Genomic DNA, 21,325 nt, shown 5'->3' on the forward strand with positions numbered 1-21,325 from the left:
TGGATTGTTGGTCGGTGTGGCGTATGCTAGCTGCTTTGTGTGGTGGCTGAGGTGGACCTTATTTGAAAGGCTTTATGCTAACAAGTTGTCTATTGACAATGAAATAGAGTTGATGTTATTTTGATAGGATTTGGTGTTTTTGTAGTAAGACATCATCTAATGTGTTAGCTAACCCAAAATGAAGAAATACACAATATTAATATCAACCATTTGGTTTTATACTCATGGATTGGATACATGACTTATAGAAAATATCACACAACAAAAAAAAAAACCCATTAAGTCAATAGGAAATTTCAAGCCACTGTAAGAAACTGTTGTGAGGGTTTCAGTGGCCCCTGTGGCTAAAAGTGATACACCTTATTATTTGCAGATTCTGCCCATGTGTGTTTGATGGTCTGCAATTCTAAATCCCCTGCTTTATTTGAACTGTGTAATGTACTTCTCACTGAGGAAACTTGCCAATGAAAATATTACTGGACTTTTTCGTTAGCTTGGCCTAAATCCCTTTGTGGGACTGACTCTGGCACTGAGAGGTTTTATAAAAAGCTGTATAATACAGTCACTTTACTTCATGATGGTCTCTTTTGCTGTTGTAGTTCATTAAGAAACACAAGTATTCATTGCTGTCGGTTTCACAACCAGTAAAAAAAAATCCTCTCAGTGCATTTAATCATAGTTGAACATAAAGTTTTGTTGAAAGTAGCTGCCTAAGACAGAGTTTGGTGATAATCATGAAGTATCGCAGGTCACCCCCAACTGACTAAGAGCTTTTATGCAAATATGTAATAACCTCCCACACTTCACTTAAAATAAGTATGCAAGGATCGCTCTGTGCATTCAAAGCTGCAGGGGAACAGTGCTGTAAAGCAGTTCAAACCATGTGCAATGAGCAAAGTAGCTAAAAAGCTTATTTACCACTTGAAAATAAGGTCCTGAAGTGGTTTCTTCAAGGTACCACATATCAGATTGGAATCGTGTATTCTATTCCATAATGCATTTAATTGAACCGGGGAGAATTTGTGCAGAACGAGCAGCTCTTTAAGAAAGCAAAGGTCATATGTATCCAGTGTGCGAGAGGGAGCGTACCATCCTGAATGAGAACTAGGTGCCAGATTTGTTTCAGCCAGACACATCCCCATGTAAGCATCATCAATAGGAATATAACTAATGAACTTGGATATCTTGTGTATGGATAAAGCTGTGTAGAAGGACAGGAGGATGCCCCCACCAGCACAGTAGGGTGGATATGTGTCTGGGTAGTAGACTGTGAATGGAAGAAAGTACTTGCTGTCCAACCATCTATCCGGTTTTGGATCAGTGAGGAGATGACCAGTAAACAGGTGCTTGCCTCCATCATTGTCCTTGAGGCTTTGGAGGTACTCGACCATGTTGTCTGGGTTGGCGAAGATATCATCATTGCTATTAAACAAGAAGTGGACATTCCAGCAGCTTTTTTCCATCCATTCGAGGAAGAGCATCTGCTTCAAGGTGAGGTTGAAGAAGGTATCGTTAAAGTCCCACTGGAGGATGTCGTTGTACGTCCGTTGTTCCAGTCGAAGGAGTTTGTTGGTTCTCTGTCTCTCAGAAACATCCGTCATTGTTCCTGTGATGAAGACCCTTCGAATCCACATGCCTTTATATAACCTCTCTTCGGCCCAGGTTTTGCGGAGCACCTCTCTGTATTTGAAGTTCACAGGGGAGCTTTTTATGACAAGCAGAAGAAAGATGTCGTCATCTCCTTCACATTTGCCAGGAGCATCCAGTATCAAGGGGAATTCACGACAATGGCGATAGTAGAGAAAGTCTTGAATCGTCTGAGGTTGGTATGTGAAGCCTGGAGTCTTGACTGCAGACAAATCCTTTTGGCATTTTGGCAGGGAGCTGTTTGTCATGGGTGCTTCTTCTTCAGTGCCATTGCTTAGGATTTCTTCCAAGAACAGAGGGGTTTTGTGGTGAATGCAGTTTTCATGGAAATAAAGGTCCACAAGAAGAAGTCCCAAAAGCAAGGAAGTTCCTGCTCTGATGATTCTGTTTCTCATGAAAAGCCTGTAACGAAAAAAAAAACAGTTTACTAATTCCATCTCTTTTTGACAAGAGTTGTTATATGTATGGACCTTGTTATTTTTTTCCCAGAACATTGACTCTCAGAGTGATCTCTAAACATTATCTGGTCTGAAATAGTTGGTGGGGCAGCAACTTTGGTTAAAACCCTAGTAGGCGACATTATTTCACTCGAAATTTGCGTCAAAATGACAAAATTTAATATAGCTACCATGCTATCACTCAAAATATTGCATACTATGCTATATTGTATACGTTTGAGGTTGAAGTCTAAAAACTACTTGGTTAAGATTAGAGAAAGTATTGTGATTGATAAAAGACAACCATTGATAAAGAGACTATATTGTTGCTTAATTCCCATACATTCAAGCACGTTCCTATGCATGCATATTTTTTATCACAAGATACATTGTAAAAACTTGAGTGCTGTCCTTTCTTATGTCAAAATAATTTGGCAAAATATCCAGTATTGTTATACTTCATTTCGTTTCTGAATTATTTACTGTAACATTTTGATCATTTTTCAATCCTTAGCTTCACTTTTTGCATGTGTTTCATAATTTTCTAGTTGTTTCTGGTTTCAAAATGCCCAAACCTTGCATAAACACCAGTGCTGCACTAGCATGATATGGTGTCCAAAAATATATTTGTCCTCTTCAGAAAACCAAAAAGACGTCTTACCTGTTACAGACATACTTCAACACACCAACGCCCTTGCATCACTCCCAGTCTTAAAATTATTTTAACTTGTTAAATAACACATGACATTAAATTGGTTTGACACATACATGTAGCACATATTGAAACAAGCATTAACTCTGAAACATTTACCTGAACATGTTAAAAGAAGATTTGAGTGTCCTGTTTGTATTTCTTCAAATGTGTCTCTGATCAAGTGTAATGTTCACAGCAGGAAATAGTTTAGACCTGCCCTCAGGAAATTGTACTTGCATGTAAACCAATCAGATAAAGTCCACATGAAACAAATCCTTTTTTATGTGTGAAGTCAGAAGCTGTAGTCAAAGTTAAATGTGATCAAACAGGTGTAACTTGTTGGAACAAGTTTAAGTTGGAGCTGCGCCTGATGGATGACAATATGGTGTATTGTCACATCTAAGCAACAGACGAAAAGATAATCCATAGCACTCTCACTGGTTCAATAAGGAAAAAGAAGTGCTGGACATACTATAAACATAGATTTTAATATCCATGTAAGTTCCTCTATTACAGAAACCCTTTTAACCATAACTTGATGACAATGTAATTGCCATTAAAGTGCTGCAAGTCGGATCCATTGTTTCACTTACAGGTGATCACACAGCTCCAGTTCCTGTTTGATATGACACTTAAATTGTCTATGCTTGTAGTATGCTCAAGCCACCTTGCCATGCTTCACTGTAACAAAACAGACAAGTCTTTCTCTCTTTGTATTAATAATAATACAAATAATAATACTAATAATAATAATAATAATAATTATTATTATTCGTATTATTATTCGTATTATTATTATTAGTAGTAGAGCTGAGTATTATTTGCATAGCAGTGAAAGTCTATGTTGTGCCTATGCAGGATATGCCACAGGGGAAGTTTGTAAACAGTGAATAAGAGGGGACCCAAAATACATCCCTGGGGGACCCCACACGTGAGAACAAATTAGGTTGATGATCCCTTTTCTTTTTGGGTTCAGGAGGCAGTATCATTCACTCTCTTGCTTTCAAAGCTCGTAGACTATTAGCATAGCCTAGCTTTAAGTTAAAAGGGAACAGAAAATGTAATACATATTATCCTAAGCAATTAATCAATATTATCCACAGTATATGTGTCTAGTCCGATCCCTGAAACATGTTGAGTTATTTGGCAGTGTGCTGTGAGTGCGAAGTATATGGTATAAAAAAGTGAAGTGGAATGGAGTTTAATGCCTTACTTGTCTAGGACTATCTAACAATCCAGAGTTAGCATTTAGCAGTAGGTTCATAGCGTTGGAACACATATGGATATTTCCGCATGTATGCTTTGCTATGCGTTTTAGGGAATTAAATTATTAAACATTGTCGCTCCAACCAGACTTACTTGTTACTTGTTAAGCAAATAATGTATATTTTCATTATTGTAGGCCAGACAAATGCCATATATGTTGTGTCTAAGGTGTACTAGGGCAGCAACCCTCAGTAGTTAGTTAACAGCTACCGATGTAATGCTATTATGCTGTATTACCCGGATGTTATCCAGCATATATGTGGATGGGAATTTGCAAGAAGGGCCAAAGGCTGGTGTTGCTAGTTATGTTATTGTTAGACAGTTTAACATTGTTTACCCGCAGACTGTGTTTAGCCATGTTACGTAAATTGTGCTCAAATTTGGCTGTTTTCTTTGTGTTTCTTTGGACTGACTGGTTAGTCAGAATTTGAATTTCCATTTAAACAATTTGAAAATTAGTCGCTTTCGAACATCCCTGATGCACATTGTGGTTCACTAGTCTGAGACAAAATCAAACAGTTCAGATGGTAGGCTCCTACTTCTTCCTCTGATTCAGACTCAGATGTTTGGAGCTGAACTACTGTTATGCGTAATGCTGGAGGGATTTCAGTCAAAAAGAGATCTTCCATGAGACCAGATCAGTTACATTTTAAAGGACGAGGGAAAATTCTCAAATGCCAGTGGCCAATAAAAAACAAAGTTAGATCACTTCTCACAGGGGAGGTTATGAATGTGCTTATTTGTTGGTTACTCCATGGTTTCCAGAGGTTGAATTGACGATGACAAAGATTCTCAAAGATTCTCAAAGATTTTAGTTTGTTGTGCCAGGCTAATATTCTAGTCTAAAATGGTGAACAAACAAACATTTGACCTGTTAAACATTAGCATGTTAGTATTGTCATAGTGATCATGTTAGTATTTCAAGTTTAGCATTTATTCTCACAGAGCTGCCAATGTGTCCTGCAGACTCATGGTCTTGTTTGACTGCATGGTCCGGTGTTGGTGTTGTCTCACTGACTTGAGTAATCAAATCCAATGAGCCACGAGACATGTCTCAGCGGGACTGCAAAAATCAATTAGTCCATCAGGTACAATTGGATTAATTAACCTGAGAGTTAAAATCAATTGCATCATCCATCTCCTGCTGAGAGAGGCTCCCTGAGGCCACTAAACATAGGGCACAGACTTTCCCCTGGGACTGCAGCCGGTGGTGAGGGGCTGACTGGGAAGTCCCCACGAGGGAAGAAGACGGGGAAAAAAAAAAATCTCATTATCTATGAGCTAAGCAACTGAAAATGCTTATCCGGTTTGAGAGAGGGAAGAAGCAACCCTTTGTCTTTTGTCCCCACTGTTCAAGTGTGACTTCCTTCCAGGATCTCATGGCGCTGAAGCCAGAGAGTGCATGGCAACTAATCCTTGTTTACACACACAACCAGAGGGGGATGATGGGAGATCAGAGGGATGAGATCCAAAGAGAAGTCTCTAGTTTGTGCAGTTAATACAGGCTGAAGAATTTAGTCAAACTGTGTCAGTGTATCAGCACATTATGACCACCAGTCATTATTATTTAAAGCAGATGTGCCACTCGTAAATGGGCTCATAATGGGGTTGTTTCCTTGTTTATAATCCACTTGCATGAAATTATGATGTGCTCTAAGGCATCAGTAATGGTTTGTTGCAGCCATCACAACCAATTCCTTATGGTACTCTTTGTGTTACCTGGGAAATCCACAGAAATGTACTTACATTGGTGCTTTAATAGCAGATTATTAACCCATTCATGAATAACATTGTCATGTTCTAACCTAAACATGGTTCATGGTCCTTTTTGGATGTATCTTGACCTTGCACTCCCTCGCTTTTAGCCATGCTGTTGCCTAAATCAGACTGTTTGGTCATGCTGCCTGTATCTAATTAGCGAGCTGCTGGAGAGCTCGATCCACCTTGCTGCACACTCTTTCTATAATGAACTGCAGAATGAAGACTGCATTTCAGACTTGTAACTGATGTCCTTGCAGATTGCCGCCATATGCGAAAATGCCTCTTTTGTAAACACTCTTGCCATGCCATGCACAAAGAAGAAATGCATTAGGTGCAACCACCTGTTCCCGAACCTCAATGCATGCATGGTTGTTTGTTGGTCCTTTATTGTTGAGGGGAATAGAGGATTTAAAGTCAACAGGTTTTTGTTCTGTACATGACTGATGTCTACAAAGGACAAATCCCATTTCGGTTTTGCAAAAGTGAACACTTCTTCTGTGTCATTTTTCTTGGTGATAGATATACATTTTGGAAGTTGTTGACATATTGAGAGCATCATTTAATTTCCCCAGTCAGTGGACTCAGGTGGATGAAAAATTGTGACATGTAAAGTTGGAAGTTATATAGGGGACCATACACTGTGTGAAAAGATGGACAACATGTCAGCTGTTCTAAAGTGAAGCCAAACAATGGGAGATTCCCCATACTGACTGGCTGCATTATAGTTCATCAACCCTGCATCCTCCATGTTAACAGGTGGGACATGGCTCAAACTTTGAATCAAAAAATAGGTCAAAGAAATTTTTCTCAACATTTTTTTTTTTGTTCACTTTAGTTCTTATCATGCTTTTTTATGTTGCAGTGTTATTGTTTTTCGGTGAAGTTTATTATACAACAGTTGTATAGAGCCATGATTGACAGCTTTGTTGACAAATGCAGCTCCTGCAGCCCTGTGTTTATCCATTTAGCAGAATAGGCTTAAGAAAACCTAACAAACACTGACGGATCTTTGCAGTTTTAATGTGTGTTTTGGCAAGCTGAGTGGAAGGGGTGGGACAAATCAATCCCATGGCCAGATCCCCCTTGCGCATGCCTTGGCTCCAAAGTACATCACCAATGCAAGATGTCAGTGCCTGTTTGGGGGGGGGGGGGGGGGGGGGGGGGGGGGGTTATTTTGGCTATTTTTCACAATGAGAGGAGGCAGAGATTTGTCATCCATCTCTATAGGCGGTCAATGTAAGGGACTGAATACACCTTTACAGCTTTTTGTTATCAGTGCTGTAGGATCTTAAGTAGAAATAAGATTTGATCCAATACATTTTAGAAATGTATTTTGGCTATTTTTCACAATGAGAGGAGGCAGAGATTTGTCATCCATCTCTATAGGCGGTCAATGTAAGGGACTGAATACACCTTTACAGCTTTTTGTTATCAGTGCTGTAGGATCTTAAGTAGAAATAAGATTTGATCCAATACATTTTAGAAACAGTGAATTCAGTCACAGTCAATCAGCTGAGTCCCAAATCACACATGCTGTTCGTTATAAATGGTATTAATGACATAACACTTGAAATCCATAGGCCTCTCATTGACCCCTGAAGGCTTTCCAATGTGTGATGGAAACAGACCAACTTAATGAGTTTATCTGACCTTTTACGACCTCTTGAAGTTAAGTCGGATTGGAATGCACTTTGTGTCATTGGGACAAGTGGAGCCAAAGAGGTGCCGTGGCGTCTTTGACAAAGTGACTTAATGGGCCTCTTGTTTGTTCTTCTCTCCCTAGGTGTACCTCATCAACGTCACGTACTCAGATTCGACTTCCCATGTCATCTACAGGAGATACAGCAAGTTCTTTGACCTACAGGTACGTTATTCTGACGCTTTCTTACACAAAAAGCGAAAGCTAAAAGATCTTTGAATTATGTATTGAGAATATGTCTTCCTCATATTAACTCTGTGAGGTCAGTTTGACCTTTTGGTCACGTCTTTCTGTTTAGCTGCTAGGAGACAGTATGTTCAGTAAAAGGTCTCATTTAAGTCTACTGGAGCCTGCTTGGAAAAAAAGGGAAATAGGGGAAATCCAGTCAGCAGATGCAGGAAGAAAAAATGACCTCAGCCTGTATGCAGAATACAGCATGGGACAAAGTTAAGCCTTCGGATTGTTTGTAGGATATCCAGGAGCCTGGAGTCACGTCTCCACATTTTTAACCCTGACTTAAGTTTTAATTTTTACTGCATAGTGCTGAACTATTCATTGGTTTTGCAACATGGCCATTCACATTAAACATGTTGCAAAAGTCTGAAACATAAGATTAAATATGAAAATGTATTTTATGTGACTAAGCAATGTTTTGTGTTGATTCCACTCATCAGATGAAGGCCTAAGTAGTTTTTAGCTCCATCAACAAAATCAAGTCTCTCTGCCTCACTATGCCCCTGACCCTGTCCATGTTTTCACATCATTTTGATGACGTTAGATGAAGCCCAAGCTAGCGATCAGCAATCCTCAGATTAAATAGTGCCAGTTTAATGGTGAAAAGAACTTCCTTTGGGTTCTGGATTCAAGAGGGATGTGCTGTTGTGTAAAACATGAATAAATGCACACATTACACATCTTCCCTCATCCTACAGGCCTGTTTGAGAGACATGTTGAAACATCTCCACTCTCAAGGCAAGAGTGAGTGGGGTTTAAATCCAATGAGTGGCCCTCTTATCTAGAATTTTCCTCGTAAAAGAGCGTCCCAGGCTCTTCTCTGATAACCCTCTCTTTATAAGACTGTGCTCTACAGTGTTGAGTCTCTGGTGGGCTGGCTGTGTTGAAGGCAGCGGAGGAAACCCTTTGTTCTCTGGTCTCATGCTAAAAGCCAGGAAAATTCTGCCCTGGTCTGCTCGTTGGAAATAGAGCTTCTCTCCTGTCTCTGCAAACATTAGTCTTGTCCATAGATCCCTGCTGCCTGGGTGTGTTTGTCTGGCCATGGTAATCCATGAAGAACAACAGTCTGCAGCTGTCCATACAGAATGAGTGGGGAAGGTTTCTTTTTTCTTATATGAACATAGTCATATATGTGAAAGATTGAGTGTCAAGAGTGAAGCATACTGGTGGTTACAGACATTGGATTGAGGACTTCTGGCTTTAGTAAAACAATCTTCTCAAAAGAGGCCAAAGAAGAAATGTATTATTATTTGCAATTACAGTTACACCAGTAAGATTATAGTCAGCTCTACGGAAGGAGGATGTTGTTTAGGAAATGCAAGGACTAATCCCATACGGCATTTGATGAAGTAAAGGGGGAAGCTGTGGTCAGGAAAGGGTTGGGGGTTGGGCAGTTTTTGAGACGTGGATGTGAAGACTAACAGGAGATACCATTGCTCTAATGTCCAAGTAAATGTAAAACATCATTGGGTCCCTCGAAAGTGCTAAAGAAATTATAATTTTCACCAGCTGCATATCTCCTTATGCAATATAGTCTCATTTCTTTCTCGCCTCTTTTAAAATATCCGTCTCTTTCCGAGCAGAAACTGAGATTTGTTTGTGTATCTGCCAACAGACACCTACAATCTCCCTCCATCTCTGCACTGTTCTGTGTCTTTGTGGCACAATTGCTCGCTTTATTCTCACCAGAAGCTGACAGGAAAAAAAAAAAGCATTTAACACCCTTGGACTGACAAATGTGACCATGATCTCATCTGAAAACTATTAATTGAGAATTCAGAAAAGCCAAGCCAGGTCATAGAACAAGAAACCCTTTTTAAGCGATGGCCTATCATTCATTTTATGTCCAATATCCGCCTGCATTGTACAGCTGGTTGCATAAAACCCATGTGTCAACAGAAGTCTTCTCTGCTGTTTGTCTTTTAAAAATGAAGTATCCATTCTCCCTGTCAAATGGATGTCCAAAAGAGCACTCGCTGCTAATGTTTCAAAGCTCTCAGCACACTCAACATAACTCATAACTGCTCCTCTGGGAAGCAGAGATCATAAATTATCCACATCCCAACTCCTTTTTATCTAAATCCTTCTGAATGTCTTTTCTGCTGACCTAAAGTGAGGCTGATCTTTGTAACTCATACGCAGAGTTAAGCACATTCATATCTTATTTTTTAAAGACCTTTGTTTTACATGTAGAATACTGCTGAGCCTGAACTGTTCCTGGTGTCAGAGGGGAATGTTTTGTAGCCGCACATGTTTGACGTGAGCAGAAATCGTCAGTGTATCAGACACAGTTTACTGTCTGGGAGTAGTGAGTAACCCCCCCTCCCTCCCTCCCTCCCTCCCTCCCTCCACACCCTCAAACCACAGTGGACAGAGTTCAGCATTCCTCAAGGGGATTGTGGAGTGTGCACGCTGTCCTGGTTTCCTTTTGGATAGAAACCTCTACAAAATCCCTTAGTCAACATTTTTTATGATTGGGAAATTGGATGAGGGTCAGCCCAATCCTGCCTGTGTTGTAATTTGCCTGACCTACAAAACACTGACATTAGATAGGACTTTAACAAGGTTGTATCTGTAAATACAAATTCACTGCTTTTGTAGTGCACACAAAACCAAAGCTGAGAATAATATGAAGTTAAAGAAGATTCAAGTAGGGGTGGGTGAAATGGCAAAAAACACATTATATTATATTTTTTTATGGCAGAATCAGCATCCAATTTCATGTCTATTCTCAAGACTATTGTGCAAGTTACTGATCAGTACAAACAAACTACTTTCTCTCTTAAAAACAGTCTTCAAATAAAAAAGAATATGAGACAATTTAAGCCAAACTACCTTTCTGAAGAGATTTAATCTATGTATGCAGTAGAGCAGGCTCATACCAAGTACAAATTACATTAAACAAGAATACTGACATGGATAAGACGTCAAGTACACTCAGTCTCAGACATATTTGCTTGATTCAAAAATTGACAGTTGTTTGAAAAGGTAAACAGCAACAACAACACTTGGGTTAAGTGCACTCTTGCTAAAGTAGCTAAGATCAAGCGAGCATATCAGTCTATTAACTTTAATATGTTTCTGAGGCAGATTTCAGTCAAGCGGCAACATCCGGTCTAAAAATATGAGTCCAATGCGGAAGTGCTAAAAACTGCAGTTCATCGAGGATCCGCTTGAGGCTGGTTCCCGAAGTACGGGAAACCACATACACACCAATGCAAAAAAGGCGATTGTTACAGCAGAAATAAACATATTTACAGTTTGGTAAGAAAGACGAGTGTAGTCTGGATAGCTCATTTCTCGATTGGCACACACTGTACGGGGGGGTGAATTTTTTTGTAACGCGGCACTTTCGAAGATATTTAGATTACGAGTCTTCCAATGAGAGGCACAGCTGACTTGATTGACAGGTTGGAATGCTGCATCTGTTGACTAGGAGGCTCAACCACAATTGCTCGACAGCAGAAAAATGGCTCCCGCCGACGATTGGCCTCAAAACAGTGCTTCAGAAACAGATGGGTGATGTCATGAGTCCTACGTCCATATTTTATACAGTCTATGGTTTCAGTATATATCTGTCATTTTAATAACAAATGTTCATTATAAAAAGGTATGAGGTGGTTAAACTGTAACTGAAAAGAGACAAAGGAATCATCAACTAATCACGCCTGAGCTCAGAGCTCTACATCACTGTTTAATACTCGTATACAGGTTGAATCTGCCGTAGTAGTGCAATCCCCTCTTTCTAAGATTACTGGTTTAGTCTGCATGATTTAAACATTCAAACGCAATCTTAAATACATTTGAAATGATTTAAACTCAGAGTTATTTTAAATGAGAAACAAGAGTTTGTAAGCACATCAGACAGTGATTATTTTAAAAACAGAGTGAGACTTTGTCTTTGTGTTGACTATCTTTGCAGTACAGTGTGTGTAATCTGACACCAAGAAACTCTAGTGTCTGCTGCTCCTGTTACTAGCACACTGCTGATCACAAAACACTGAGAGCTCACAGGAAACTGTTTGTAATGTTGAGCCTGGTATTTTCATACTAAGCATTTGCATCTTAATACTACAGTGAATTCACTTGATGTGGCGCACATGCCATTTGTTTTACCCATGATCTGAGGTCAACATGTATCTGTGTATGAGTGTAGAACTGTAGAGAATATGTCAATACTATGATCACTCTGCATTTGCAGATCATAGACTTTGACTAATCTTTCACTATCTAAAATCGCTAAGACACATATCCCTAATTTCAAAGTTATTACATACATTTTCAGACTCATCATGACAGGTTTTTTTTGTCTTAGTTTATCGATGACGTATTGCAATCTTATATGATTTTTAAAAAAAAAAGCTAAAACAGTCAAACAAAAGGCAGAAAAAGCTGCTCAAAATATATTTTTCATCTCACCATTGTCAGTGGTTCCTTATGTAATCGGTGTACTTTTCATCTGTCTTTTTTAATTAACTTTACTACCACCTGCATTATCAAAAATGCAACTCAGTGACAGACAGACTGAGGTCCATGTTTGTCAAGCTTGTAGTGGTTTATGTGTCTCAAGTGGAAAGCCTCAAACAAAGATAGGGAGTAGATCAGGGAGATGTGTTGGATGCATTTGTAGTATGGCAGCAAAAAATGTTACTTGTTTCTGATGAATGTGCAACTTTGAAACTACATGCATGAGACCATTTCTGACCAAGAGGCCTGTTGCCTCATAATCTCTCTGCAGTAAACAGCTTGTCAAGTAAATGTCAAAACACAAACGAGAGATGGGATCAGATTGTTTCCCCACTCAAACATTCCTCCAAACTCCCTCTGTCTGAGATTCCTCCCAGAACAGTGTCTTTGTCTGGTTGCACAGTGCAGTGTCTCTTTGTCTGTTCCTCCCTGCCCACTCCTGTGAGTGCAATTAAGTTTAAATGCTTGTCATTACAGTGTACAGGAGCTGTTTGGGTTCATCCTGTCACCATAATTCAGGTCTATAATGTCATAATACCAAAATGGAGATATGGTTGATATGGTTGAGTGTTTATTGCACTTTCCTCCCAGGGCATTTATCCCCGACACTGATTAACGGGTGTACAAAGAGGGCCTGGAAAACGTGATTACATCACCGCACCTGTTGCTACATGGACATGTTTGTTTCCCTAGTGGAAACACTTGGCTGACATTGCGGCTTAGGAGTATCCTGTGCAGACTTTAGGGGAGCAGTATAGAGTAAATACAACATCCTGGGTCCCCAAAGCCTAAAAAATTAATGTGTATGAAACGTGAGAAATGTTTTCACATAGGGTTTTGTTCCAAGTTATCCAGCTGTTGCTATAGAAACAGCTTTCACACCTGTCCTGAGTGCAGCCAGACAGGTCCCCAGGGGTTGATGTCATCATGGCTTCTGGACATGGAGCCTCTCCTCTGACTGAGGCTGTTTCTAAAGGTGATGAGTGAACACTTTTGTATTTAAGGGAGTATCCGGCTGCATCCAGCTGTTACACTGATAACATGATGAGCGTACAGCTTGTGTGTCAGACAAGCTGTACTGTTCCCATTGTGCTGTACGGCCCTCGCTGTTACATGGTATTGTTGTTATAGTGTTCCAGAGAAAACCGGAAAACCTGGTTTACAGGCATATTTGGTGTTTTTCCATTTTAGTTTTAGAAACAGAAAACTGTGTGTTTGGCATGTTTGAGCGCAGGTGTGGTTAACCAGAGCTGTTCTTTGTTCTTTATACTCAGCTCTTTTATTTCACCCTGAAACCACAATAATGAAGGCTGCTCCCATCAAGAGAAACCATTTTGCTAAATTTCTCTTAAGGCAGGGCATCCCCCCCTCCTGAAATAAAGACAGCTAAGGCAGAAAACTGATGAGTGCAGAAAAGGGAGAACCACAAGAGGAGGGAACCAAACCACCTCTTAGTGGAGAAGTCCTCCAAACAACTCCTGCAAGCCCAGACAGAGTGGACCCAACACTCCCCTTCAGACTCGCCTCTGTTTGTCCACCTGGTTGTTTTTGGCTTGGTTTGGACCAAGACTAGTCTCCTGGTCTCCTCCTCCCAATCAAGTGTGCTTTAGCTTGACGTACCCAGTCTTTGCTGTTTAACAGAGCACATCTGGAATGAGGCAAGGCTGAGTGAGCAAAGGCAGGGCCGCATCTGGATTCGGAGCTTGGCTCTTTCTGCAGGATGCTAGTGATACTTACGTGATTTATTCAAAGCTGAAACTAAAAACTCTTACATGTAATACAGACACAGAGCCAGCACATTTGCATTGCAGGTTTTCTTCAGCACTCAACCAAACATGCTTGTACGCGATGCACGAAGCAACACATGTACACATGAATGGACAGATACGCACTCAAGTGCATCTGGGTCAACACTTGCTGAAACAGTTACAAACTGAGGGAAATAGTGGTACACGGCCATCTTAAACACTTGACACAGCATGCTTTGTGTCTACGTTTTCACTCACTTTATTTCTCTAAAGATTGATCCAGTAAATCACAAGAAGTATCAAGTGTTGACATCAAAGTGTAAATTATCTGCTCTTTTTCAGCTCCTTAAATGGAACTAGCTTTTTGTTTTTTTCCACCAGACAAGTGTGGGAGATTTAACTTGTGTCTGCTGCCCCATGGATCAAAGGGAAACTGTTAATAGTTGCACGACACAGTAGCTTTTCAGATGAATGTAATTACACCCCCATGCTGAACCCATGTACCGTAACAAGGAGGTCGACTGTTCAAGGAGAATGTGCGACCTTTTTTTTTTTCCACCTCTGTTTTCATCTCAGATTCCTCCTCTTTCAACTCTGACTGATAAACTTGTGGTAGATAACACACACTTCATGTGGTTCAACCATTTAATAGTCAGGATTTAATGGCAGGCTTTTATCCTTATCCTGGCAAATCAGAGGACATGTTGAGTTCAGTTTGTGTGACTTTTTTTTTTCTTTGCAGATGCGAATCCTTGACAAGTTCCCGATTGAAGGAGGACAGAAGGACCCCAAAAAGAGGATTATCCCATTTTTGCCAGGTGAAAACAAAATGCATCATAGCTGACATCACTGTCAAATCAATCTTATATTTACAGTCCCCTACAGAGGTATTAACCCTTTAACGGTTGGGTTAGGGTAGGGTTGTTTCCACCTTTCAGAATATTACAACTACCAGATCCACCTTTTCAAAACACTCAGATACCTTGACTTAAACATAAACAGAGAACCTTTTTAATACTGCCGCAGATACAATGATATACATTTCGTATTACTGACATTCTGCCAGTTTTGTGCAGCATTTATCTCTTTGCTAACAAGACACTGTTGCTTGCTATTTGATGACAATTCATCTGAATTAAGTCAATTCATGCCTGACTAATTATAATCAGATCTTTACATGGTCTTGCATGGTCTCAATAACATGTTTTGAGCAATATATGAGGCAGATACCATTGCTGGTAATAGTATCATAAAAAACTCTGGTTACAAACAGGAATTCCAAACGACCTTTTGGCTTTTATGGGTTTGTTTATTAAACAAGTGCAGTCCAAAAAGTAGAGCTCAGTTGCATGCACAAGTAATCCTGAAGGAAATTGGCTGCACATGATCCCAGTAATGGTTTCCCCTGCAACACACTAATAGCTTTTCATATTTCCAACAGTAAGTATGTTTGCACACCATGTCATACCCTCACCAACCACATCAAAATCATGGCCTATTCTTTGTTCATCTAATACATGAATGCTCAAAGTAATCCAATTTAATCTGCAGATGTAACATGACGACATAAGGAAAGTTTCAAGTGATGGATACTAGAGCTATGAAGATGCAATCAAAAGAGAAGCCCTGCAGACATTTTCTTGCACAACCAATGTTTGTAAGCACTCCTACATACTCCATAGCATGACCTACCACACTGCATTTTTTGATTAACTGCCATACTCCACCCAGGCCGAATCAATTTGTGGTCTGCCATGGTGGTAGGAGGCCAGCAGAGAGGGATTCTTCTAATCTGATAAAGTCATAGTGGGCGGGAGCAGAGTAGAGCAGTGAAGAGATTCTTTGTGAGACAAGCTGAACTGCTCAAGTCTGACTGATGCTGTTTTGATCTTCCTTTAAGCCCAACATGAGGTTAACCGTATTCCCTTACACACAGCAAACAGCAGGCTTTGACTGTACACTGAGACTCATGCAGCTTGACACTTAGATTAGCAGTCAATGCCCTTAAAGTTTCAGAGTGAGTTTTAAAAGAGGGAAAGTAGCTCTTTAAAGCTGCTCTCATTAATTTATGGCTTTAAGACAGCTTTTGAGCACTGCTGTTTTTAGAAGTTGGACTTTGTATTATTAATGTATTTCAAACATTTTTCTTGAGTACTTCATGTCAAATTAAGGGGAACACAAGTTCTCTCCACAGCTGGGCTTTACACTGACAACTTGTGATTTAATTATTTGGTGAAGATTAGAGATGTTCCAAAGCGACTCATTTCACAAACATTTCAACTGAAATTTTAAAAAGGTCAAAACTGAGCACAATTTATTCAACAAGGCTAAACCAAGCGTCAACCTCTGGTCTAAAAATGAGTCCAATGCGGAAGTGCTAAAAACTGCAGTTCATTGAGGATCCGCTTGAGGCTGGGTCCGGAAGTACCGGAAGTCACATACACATGAATGGGGAAAAAGCCGATCTTTACAGCAGAAATAAACATGTTTACAGGCTGGTACAAAAGAGGAGTGTAGTCTGGATAGCTCATTTCTTGATCAGCTCAAACTGTACGGGGGGGGGGATTTTTTTTCTAACGCGGCACTTTCGAAGATATTGAGATTACAAGTCTTCCAATGAGAGGCACAGCTGACTTGATTGACAGGCGGGAACACTGTAGCTGTTGGCTAGGAGGCTCAAAACTCGCCCCTTTACATCACAATCACTCGACAGCAGCAATATGGATGCCGCCGACGATTAGCCTCAAAACAGCACTTCACAAACAGATGGGTGATGTCACGGATCCTACGTCCATATTTTATACAGTCTATGGGCTAAACACAGGATCACTGTGTGTGGTCTGGCTGAGTTAACTATACACATCATACATACAACTGTATCTATACTTTTTGAATACAAATAATGAGCACCAGAGTATCTGCTATGCTAGGAGGTGACATCTGTCATATGTGCTTTATTACATCTGTATGGTGGAGCATTGTAGCAATACGGCAGTCACCATTGACTAGTGCTACAGTCCCAGCTAGTAGCAGGTGGCAGCGCTGTAGTGACACAACATATGACTGGCAGTTCAGGTCTAAAATAATAAAAATATGAGTAACATGTTTAACCCACAAGAAATTCTGGTGCCGACTAGCGAAGGTGACACCTTTCAACATAGTTGTTGGCTAGCATCACTGTTAGTTAGCTAATAGCAAAATCCTTCTGTTTGTATATAAAGCACTTCATGGTTTGGCCCCCACTTACATCTCAGAACTCCTGTCTCCGTATCACTTTGTCAGAGCACTCAGATCATCACACCAAAACTTCCTGTCTGTCCGAACAGTAAGGATAAAGAGATGCGGGGACAAGGCCTTCTCTATCTGTGCCCCAAAACTGTGGAATTCTCTTCCCCCCACCGTCCGGTTCTCCCCCTCTGTCGAGACTTTTAAAAGTCGTCTCAAAATGCACTTTTATTCATTAGCTTTTAACTGCCCCTAACCACACTGGCTCAGATACTCGCTGCACTGTTAATTGTATTTCTTGTCATTACTGTTGTTATTAGTACTGTTAATTTCATTTTTAATTATATTGCTCTCTTACCACTCTTCTTTCCCTCTCTCTTCCTCTGTTTGTGTGTTTTTATTTTATTTTTTCTTTGTTTTCCTCATTTTCTGTAGTAAAGCACTTTGGATCAACTGTGTTGTGTGTAAAGTGCTATGTAAATAAATTTGATTTGATTTGATTTGAATTAACCATTTGCAAGGAATTTGAACCCTTACCCACCATGTTGTGAAGTACTGTCAAAGTAAGACATAATGTATAGCGAGTGGGTGGTTATGCAAAATATAATCCCAATAAGATGGTTTAAGACCTGATGCAAAGTCCCTCAGATTCATCAGTTAGTAGTGCCTCCATTGCAACAGTGTTCTTATCAGCCTACGGTCCTTGACATCACTCTTACTATCTAGGATGTATTACCATTGTGAGGAATTTTTGACCTATCAGAATGAAACATGAACATAGCTGGGTGATTAGTAAGAAAGCTAATAGAAGTCATGTTAGGAAGAAGAGGTTAAATGCTATCATTGGCTATTGTCTGTTAACCATTGGTTATAGGTTTGTAGAGAATGTTTTTCTTCTTGTTTATCTTTTTTGAAAGCGCCTAATGTCCCTTAAAATCTTCCCTATGCGTTCTGTTTTATTTGCTGAGTCAGAGAAAAATGTCTATTTTGAATAAGCATATACGATTTAAGTTGTTCTATTTTTATTTTCTGGGAGATGTTTCAAACTAACCAAGCTCTGTTTTTCCTCAGGTAAAGTCTTGTTTCGCCGAAGTCACATCAGAGATGTAGCGGTCAGACGGCTGAAACACCTGGATAATTACTGCAAAGTAAGACAAAAAGACTGCATGTCTACAGTGTCCTCATAGCTATATTTTCCTCACATATTTGAACCCATGGTATCATTTTTTTCTATGGTTACATGAACACATGTCATCCTTTAGGTTTGTGTTTATGCAAGTTGGTTGAAGCAGCATTTAATCTTAGTCAGTGCACTATTCCCTGACAATTTTGCCACAGTGTTTCCATAGCAGGCCTGGACATTTATCTCCCCCCACCAGCCTCAACAGGAAAGCAACAGCTCTATCTGCCCTGGTCATTTCCTGTCACCAATGTAAATAGGGAGCCTATAAAGGAAGCGAGGGAAACGGGTGCACCCAAGGGTAAAGCTAAAGTTAAGGAATACGAATGAATCAGCAGAGTTGAAGCGTAGTAGAGAGTGCAGCTGGCTACCTGACCCTCTTATATTCATTAGGTCAGTGACGGGAATGTAGGGCAGGTGCGTTGCCAAGTGTGGCAGCAGTTTTTCATTTAGAGGAACAAGAGGAGATTTTCTGTGAAGGCAAGAGCTTAAAGATGACGATAGCAGACTTCTTTTTTAATATCCTTCATAAAAGGACGACTTTTCTGATTTAAGTGGCTGAATCATCTCATTTTTTGTACAGCTGGGATGGGCGGTGGTTACACTGTATCACCTTTGCATGTTTCCCTTTGTTTTAACCCTCACTCTGGACTCACCAGCTTCCTTCCCCTCCACACCCTCCACACCCTTTGCAGAGTCAGTAGGATGTGAGGACCAGGCAATGACTAAGAGTTATGACCTGGTTACTCACTGCCATTAAAACCAAACGACATACAACCTTCTGAATCTCTTAAACACATATGCGTCCCTCCCTTCTCTTTCCCACAGGCTCTGATGAAGCTTCCCTCCCACATTTCCCAAAGTGAAGAGGTCCTGCAGTTCTTAGAGACCAAGTTAGAGGACCTCAATCCTCCCACAGAGTGAGTAACTGACCCTGCATAACATTATAAATGTAACCCATCATTTTGCATCAGCATCATCTCCACTGTATGAGCTGTCAGACTCGAAACAAACCCCTTTGGCAGGCTGTAAACAGAGGCTGCTGCAGTACTGTTTGTGTGGCTCTGCAGCTGGGGCAGATGCCTTTCACCCGCTGTGACCTGTCTTGATCCAGAGGCTTTGCTGTGTCTCTCAGATGATTGATGGATGCAGGTTGAGAGGCACCATGTTTTATTAATAATGATTTCTGGAAGGTGACACCTGATCCCCAAAACAAATGAGAAAGGATCAGCAGTGTCATGACTGTGTGGCTGAGTTCAAGTCCCGGAGCAGATAAAGCTCTGAGCCGGGTGATTCGTCATACTCAGTTCAAAGTCAGAGTGGGAGTAATTACAGGCCTGCTGCTGGAATGCTTTTTGTTTAAATCCAATCTGTCTTGAAGATTGATTTCCAGTATATGATTGTATTTTTAACACACTGAGATATGAATTTTAACTTTCTCCATTTGTTCTACTCTTCCAAACTTGCTCAAGGACAAAATTCTGGTGGACTAATTTCTTGCATTTTCCCTTCAAAGCCACCTTTTCTGACCTCCACTACCCAAACATGTAAATCCCACTTCAAAGTAAGATCCGATCCTCCTCCAATTTCTGAAAGAGAGGAGTGGATCTTAAATTTGAGACGCTGAGGTCTGCAAGCCAGTGGGGTGCTCAGGTCCCTATTGGAGGATCTAGACCAGCTCAAAGTTACTTTAATATATCAGCCTCTTGTTTAACAAGTGTTCAAAATCGCAGGAAGCGTACTCCAAAACTTTTAATTTAACTGTGCTCACAGTGAGAAAAACAGCATCTTTTATTCATAAATATTCCCTTTCTTATACGTGTGAAACCCTTGGGGGTGCTATATGAACTCTGATGGGTTCTAATTGTACACCTAGTCCTGCCATGAGTTTGAATGCCTTATGGATCTCATCTGACACCAGTAATTAAGAATTAATGAAACCTTTCATGGTGCTCCTTTAGTTATCGACTTCTGTTTATAACAGGAGGAGAAAATTATTATTAGAACAATAAGTTTGTGTTTCTACTTAGTTGTAGAAATGAGAAAATATGTATTTTTGGTAAATAACATAAAGAGTGGAAGAGTATATGCTGTAAAAAGCAGTACAACTTCCACCAGTTATTTAAACATGTCTATATACAGAAGATTATCACAAGAACGTCACACTGGAAACATTTCCCCCCACTATGAAGAAGGATTCAGAGCTGTTTAACTTATATTCCTGCAAGTAATCAGTCATTAAAAGTCTCAACAGCAAGCCAATATTTGTCCAGCCCTCATCTGCTACTGCCATCTGATGGACATGAGTCGTCACTGCATGCGTTAAAGAAATGTTCTAGCTGTGACGTTGCTCCATCACAAGGGGGAGCCATGCAAAAGGCTGAGAGATGATATCCCTTTGAACATGATTTGAGACAGAGGTTTAAAGGATCAACAGCACATTTGTGCTTTATTCATACATGTTCAGCACATGCACAGTCATTAACAAAAGACACATCTCTGTCTGTTTCTAATATCCTGACTGGCTGTGATAAAAGTAAAAAGTTAGGGTAAAAACATGAATGAAATTAGTTGAAAATCTGTTTTCATTTGTGATCAGAAAAGAGAGGAACTAAGCATTCCTTGGTTACCTAATTGTTTGAAGCTAACAACTTAAACTGCACGATTATGAAAGGCTTGAAATATTAGAGGCTGAGTGGTTTCAAGTCTTCTGGCTGAAGATCCTTTAAACCAAAGTGTACCTTACTTCAAAATAAAGTAATGATGTCCTCCTTTTAAAGTTGCTTCAGAGGCTCAGGGGCTTGAAAGCTAATAAATATTTCACAAGACAAAGGAACTTTTGGAAGAAAACTTTGAGACAAATGAGGAAAAAAAAACGACATTGTAATACATCATCATGAAAAGAGAGGGCTTCTTCATAATCTCATATCTTGAGGTCCTCATCAGCACCTCAAATGACTGTTTATG

General features: G+C 40.1%; 2 protein-coding genes across 4 annotated transcripts in view; one reads left to right on the plus strand and one right to left on the minus strand.

Moving 5' to 3' along the window:
* Nucleotides 1-21,325, plus strand: part of sh3pxd2ab (SH3 and PX domains 2Ab) — a 70,990-nt gene that overhangs the window by 3,576 nt on the left and 46,089 nt on the right. For all 3 annotated transcript variants that reach the window (XM_034682420.1, XM_034682419.1, XM_034682421.1), the window contains exons 2-5: nucleotides 7,589-7,669; nucleotides 14,696-14,771; nucleotides 18,250-18,326; nucleotides 19,187-19,278. In XM_034682420.1, coding sequence (XP_034538311.1) covers nucleotides 7,589-7,669; nucleotides 14,696-14,771; nucleotides 18,250-18,326; nucleotides 19,187-19,278 — 326 coding nt within the window. The remainder of the gene's footprint in view (nucleotides 1-7,588; nucleotides 7,670-14,695; nucleotides 14,772-18,249; nucleotides 18,327-19,186; nucleotides 19,279-21,325) is intronic.
* Nucleotides 915-1,895, minus strand: LOC117811388 (N-acetyllactosaminide beta-1,3-N-acetylglucosaminyltransferase 3-like). The gene has a single exon (XM_034681636.1). The coding sequence runs from the start codon at nucleotides 1,893-1,895 to the stop codon at nucleotides 915-917; it is 981 nt and encodes a 326-aa protein (XP_034537527.1).

Source organism: Notolabrus celidotus, chromosome 4 (assembly GCF_009762535.1).
Source record: "Notolabrus celidotus isolate fNotCel1 chromosome 4, fNotCel1.pri, whole genome shotgun sequence".
In the NCBI taxonomy this organism is placed as follows: Eukaryota; Metazoa; Chordata; class Actinopteri; order Labriformes; family Labridae; genus Notolabrus; species Notolabrus celidotus.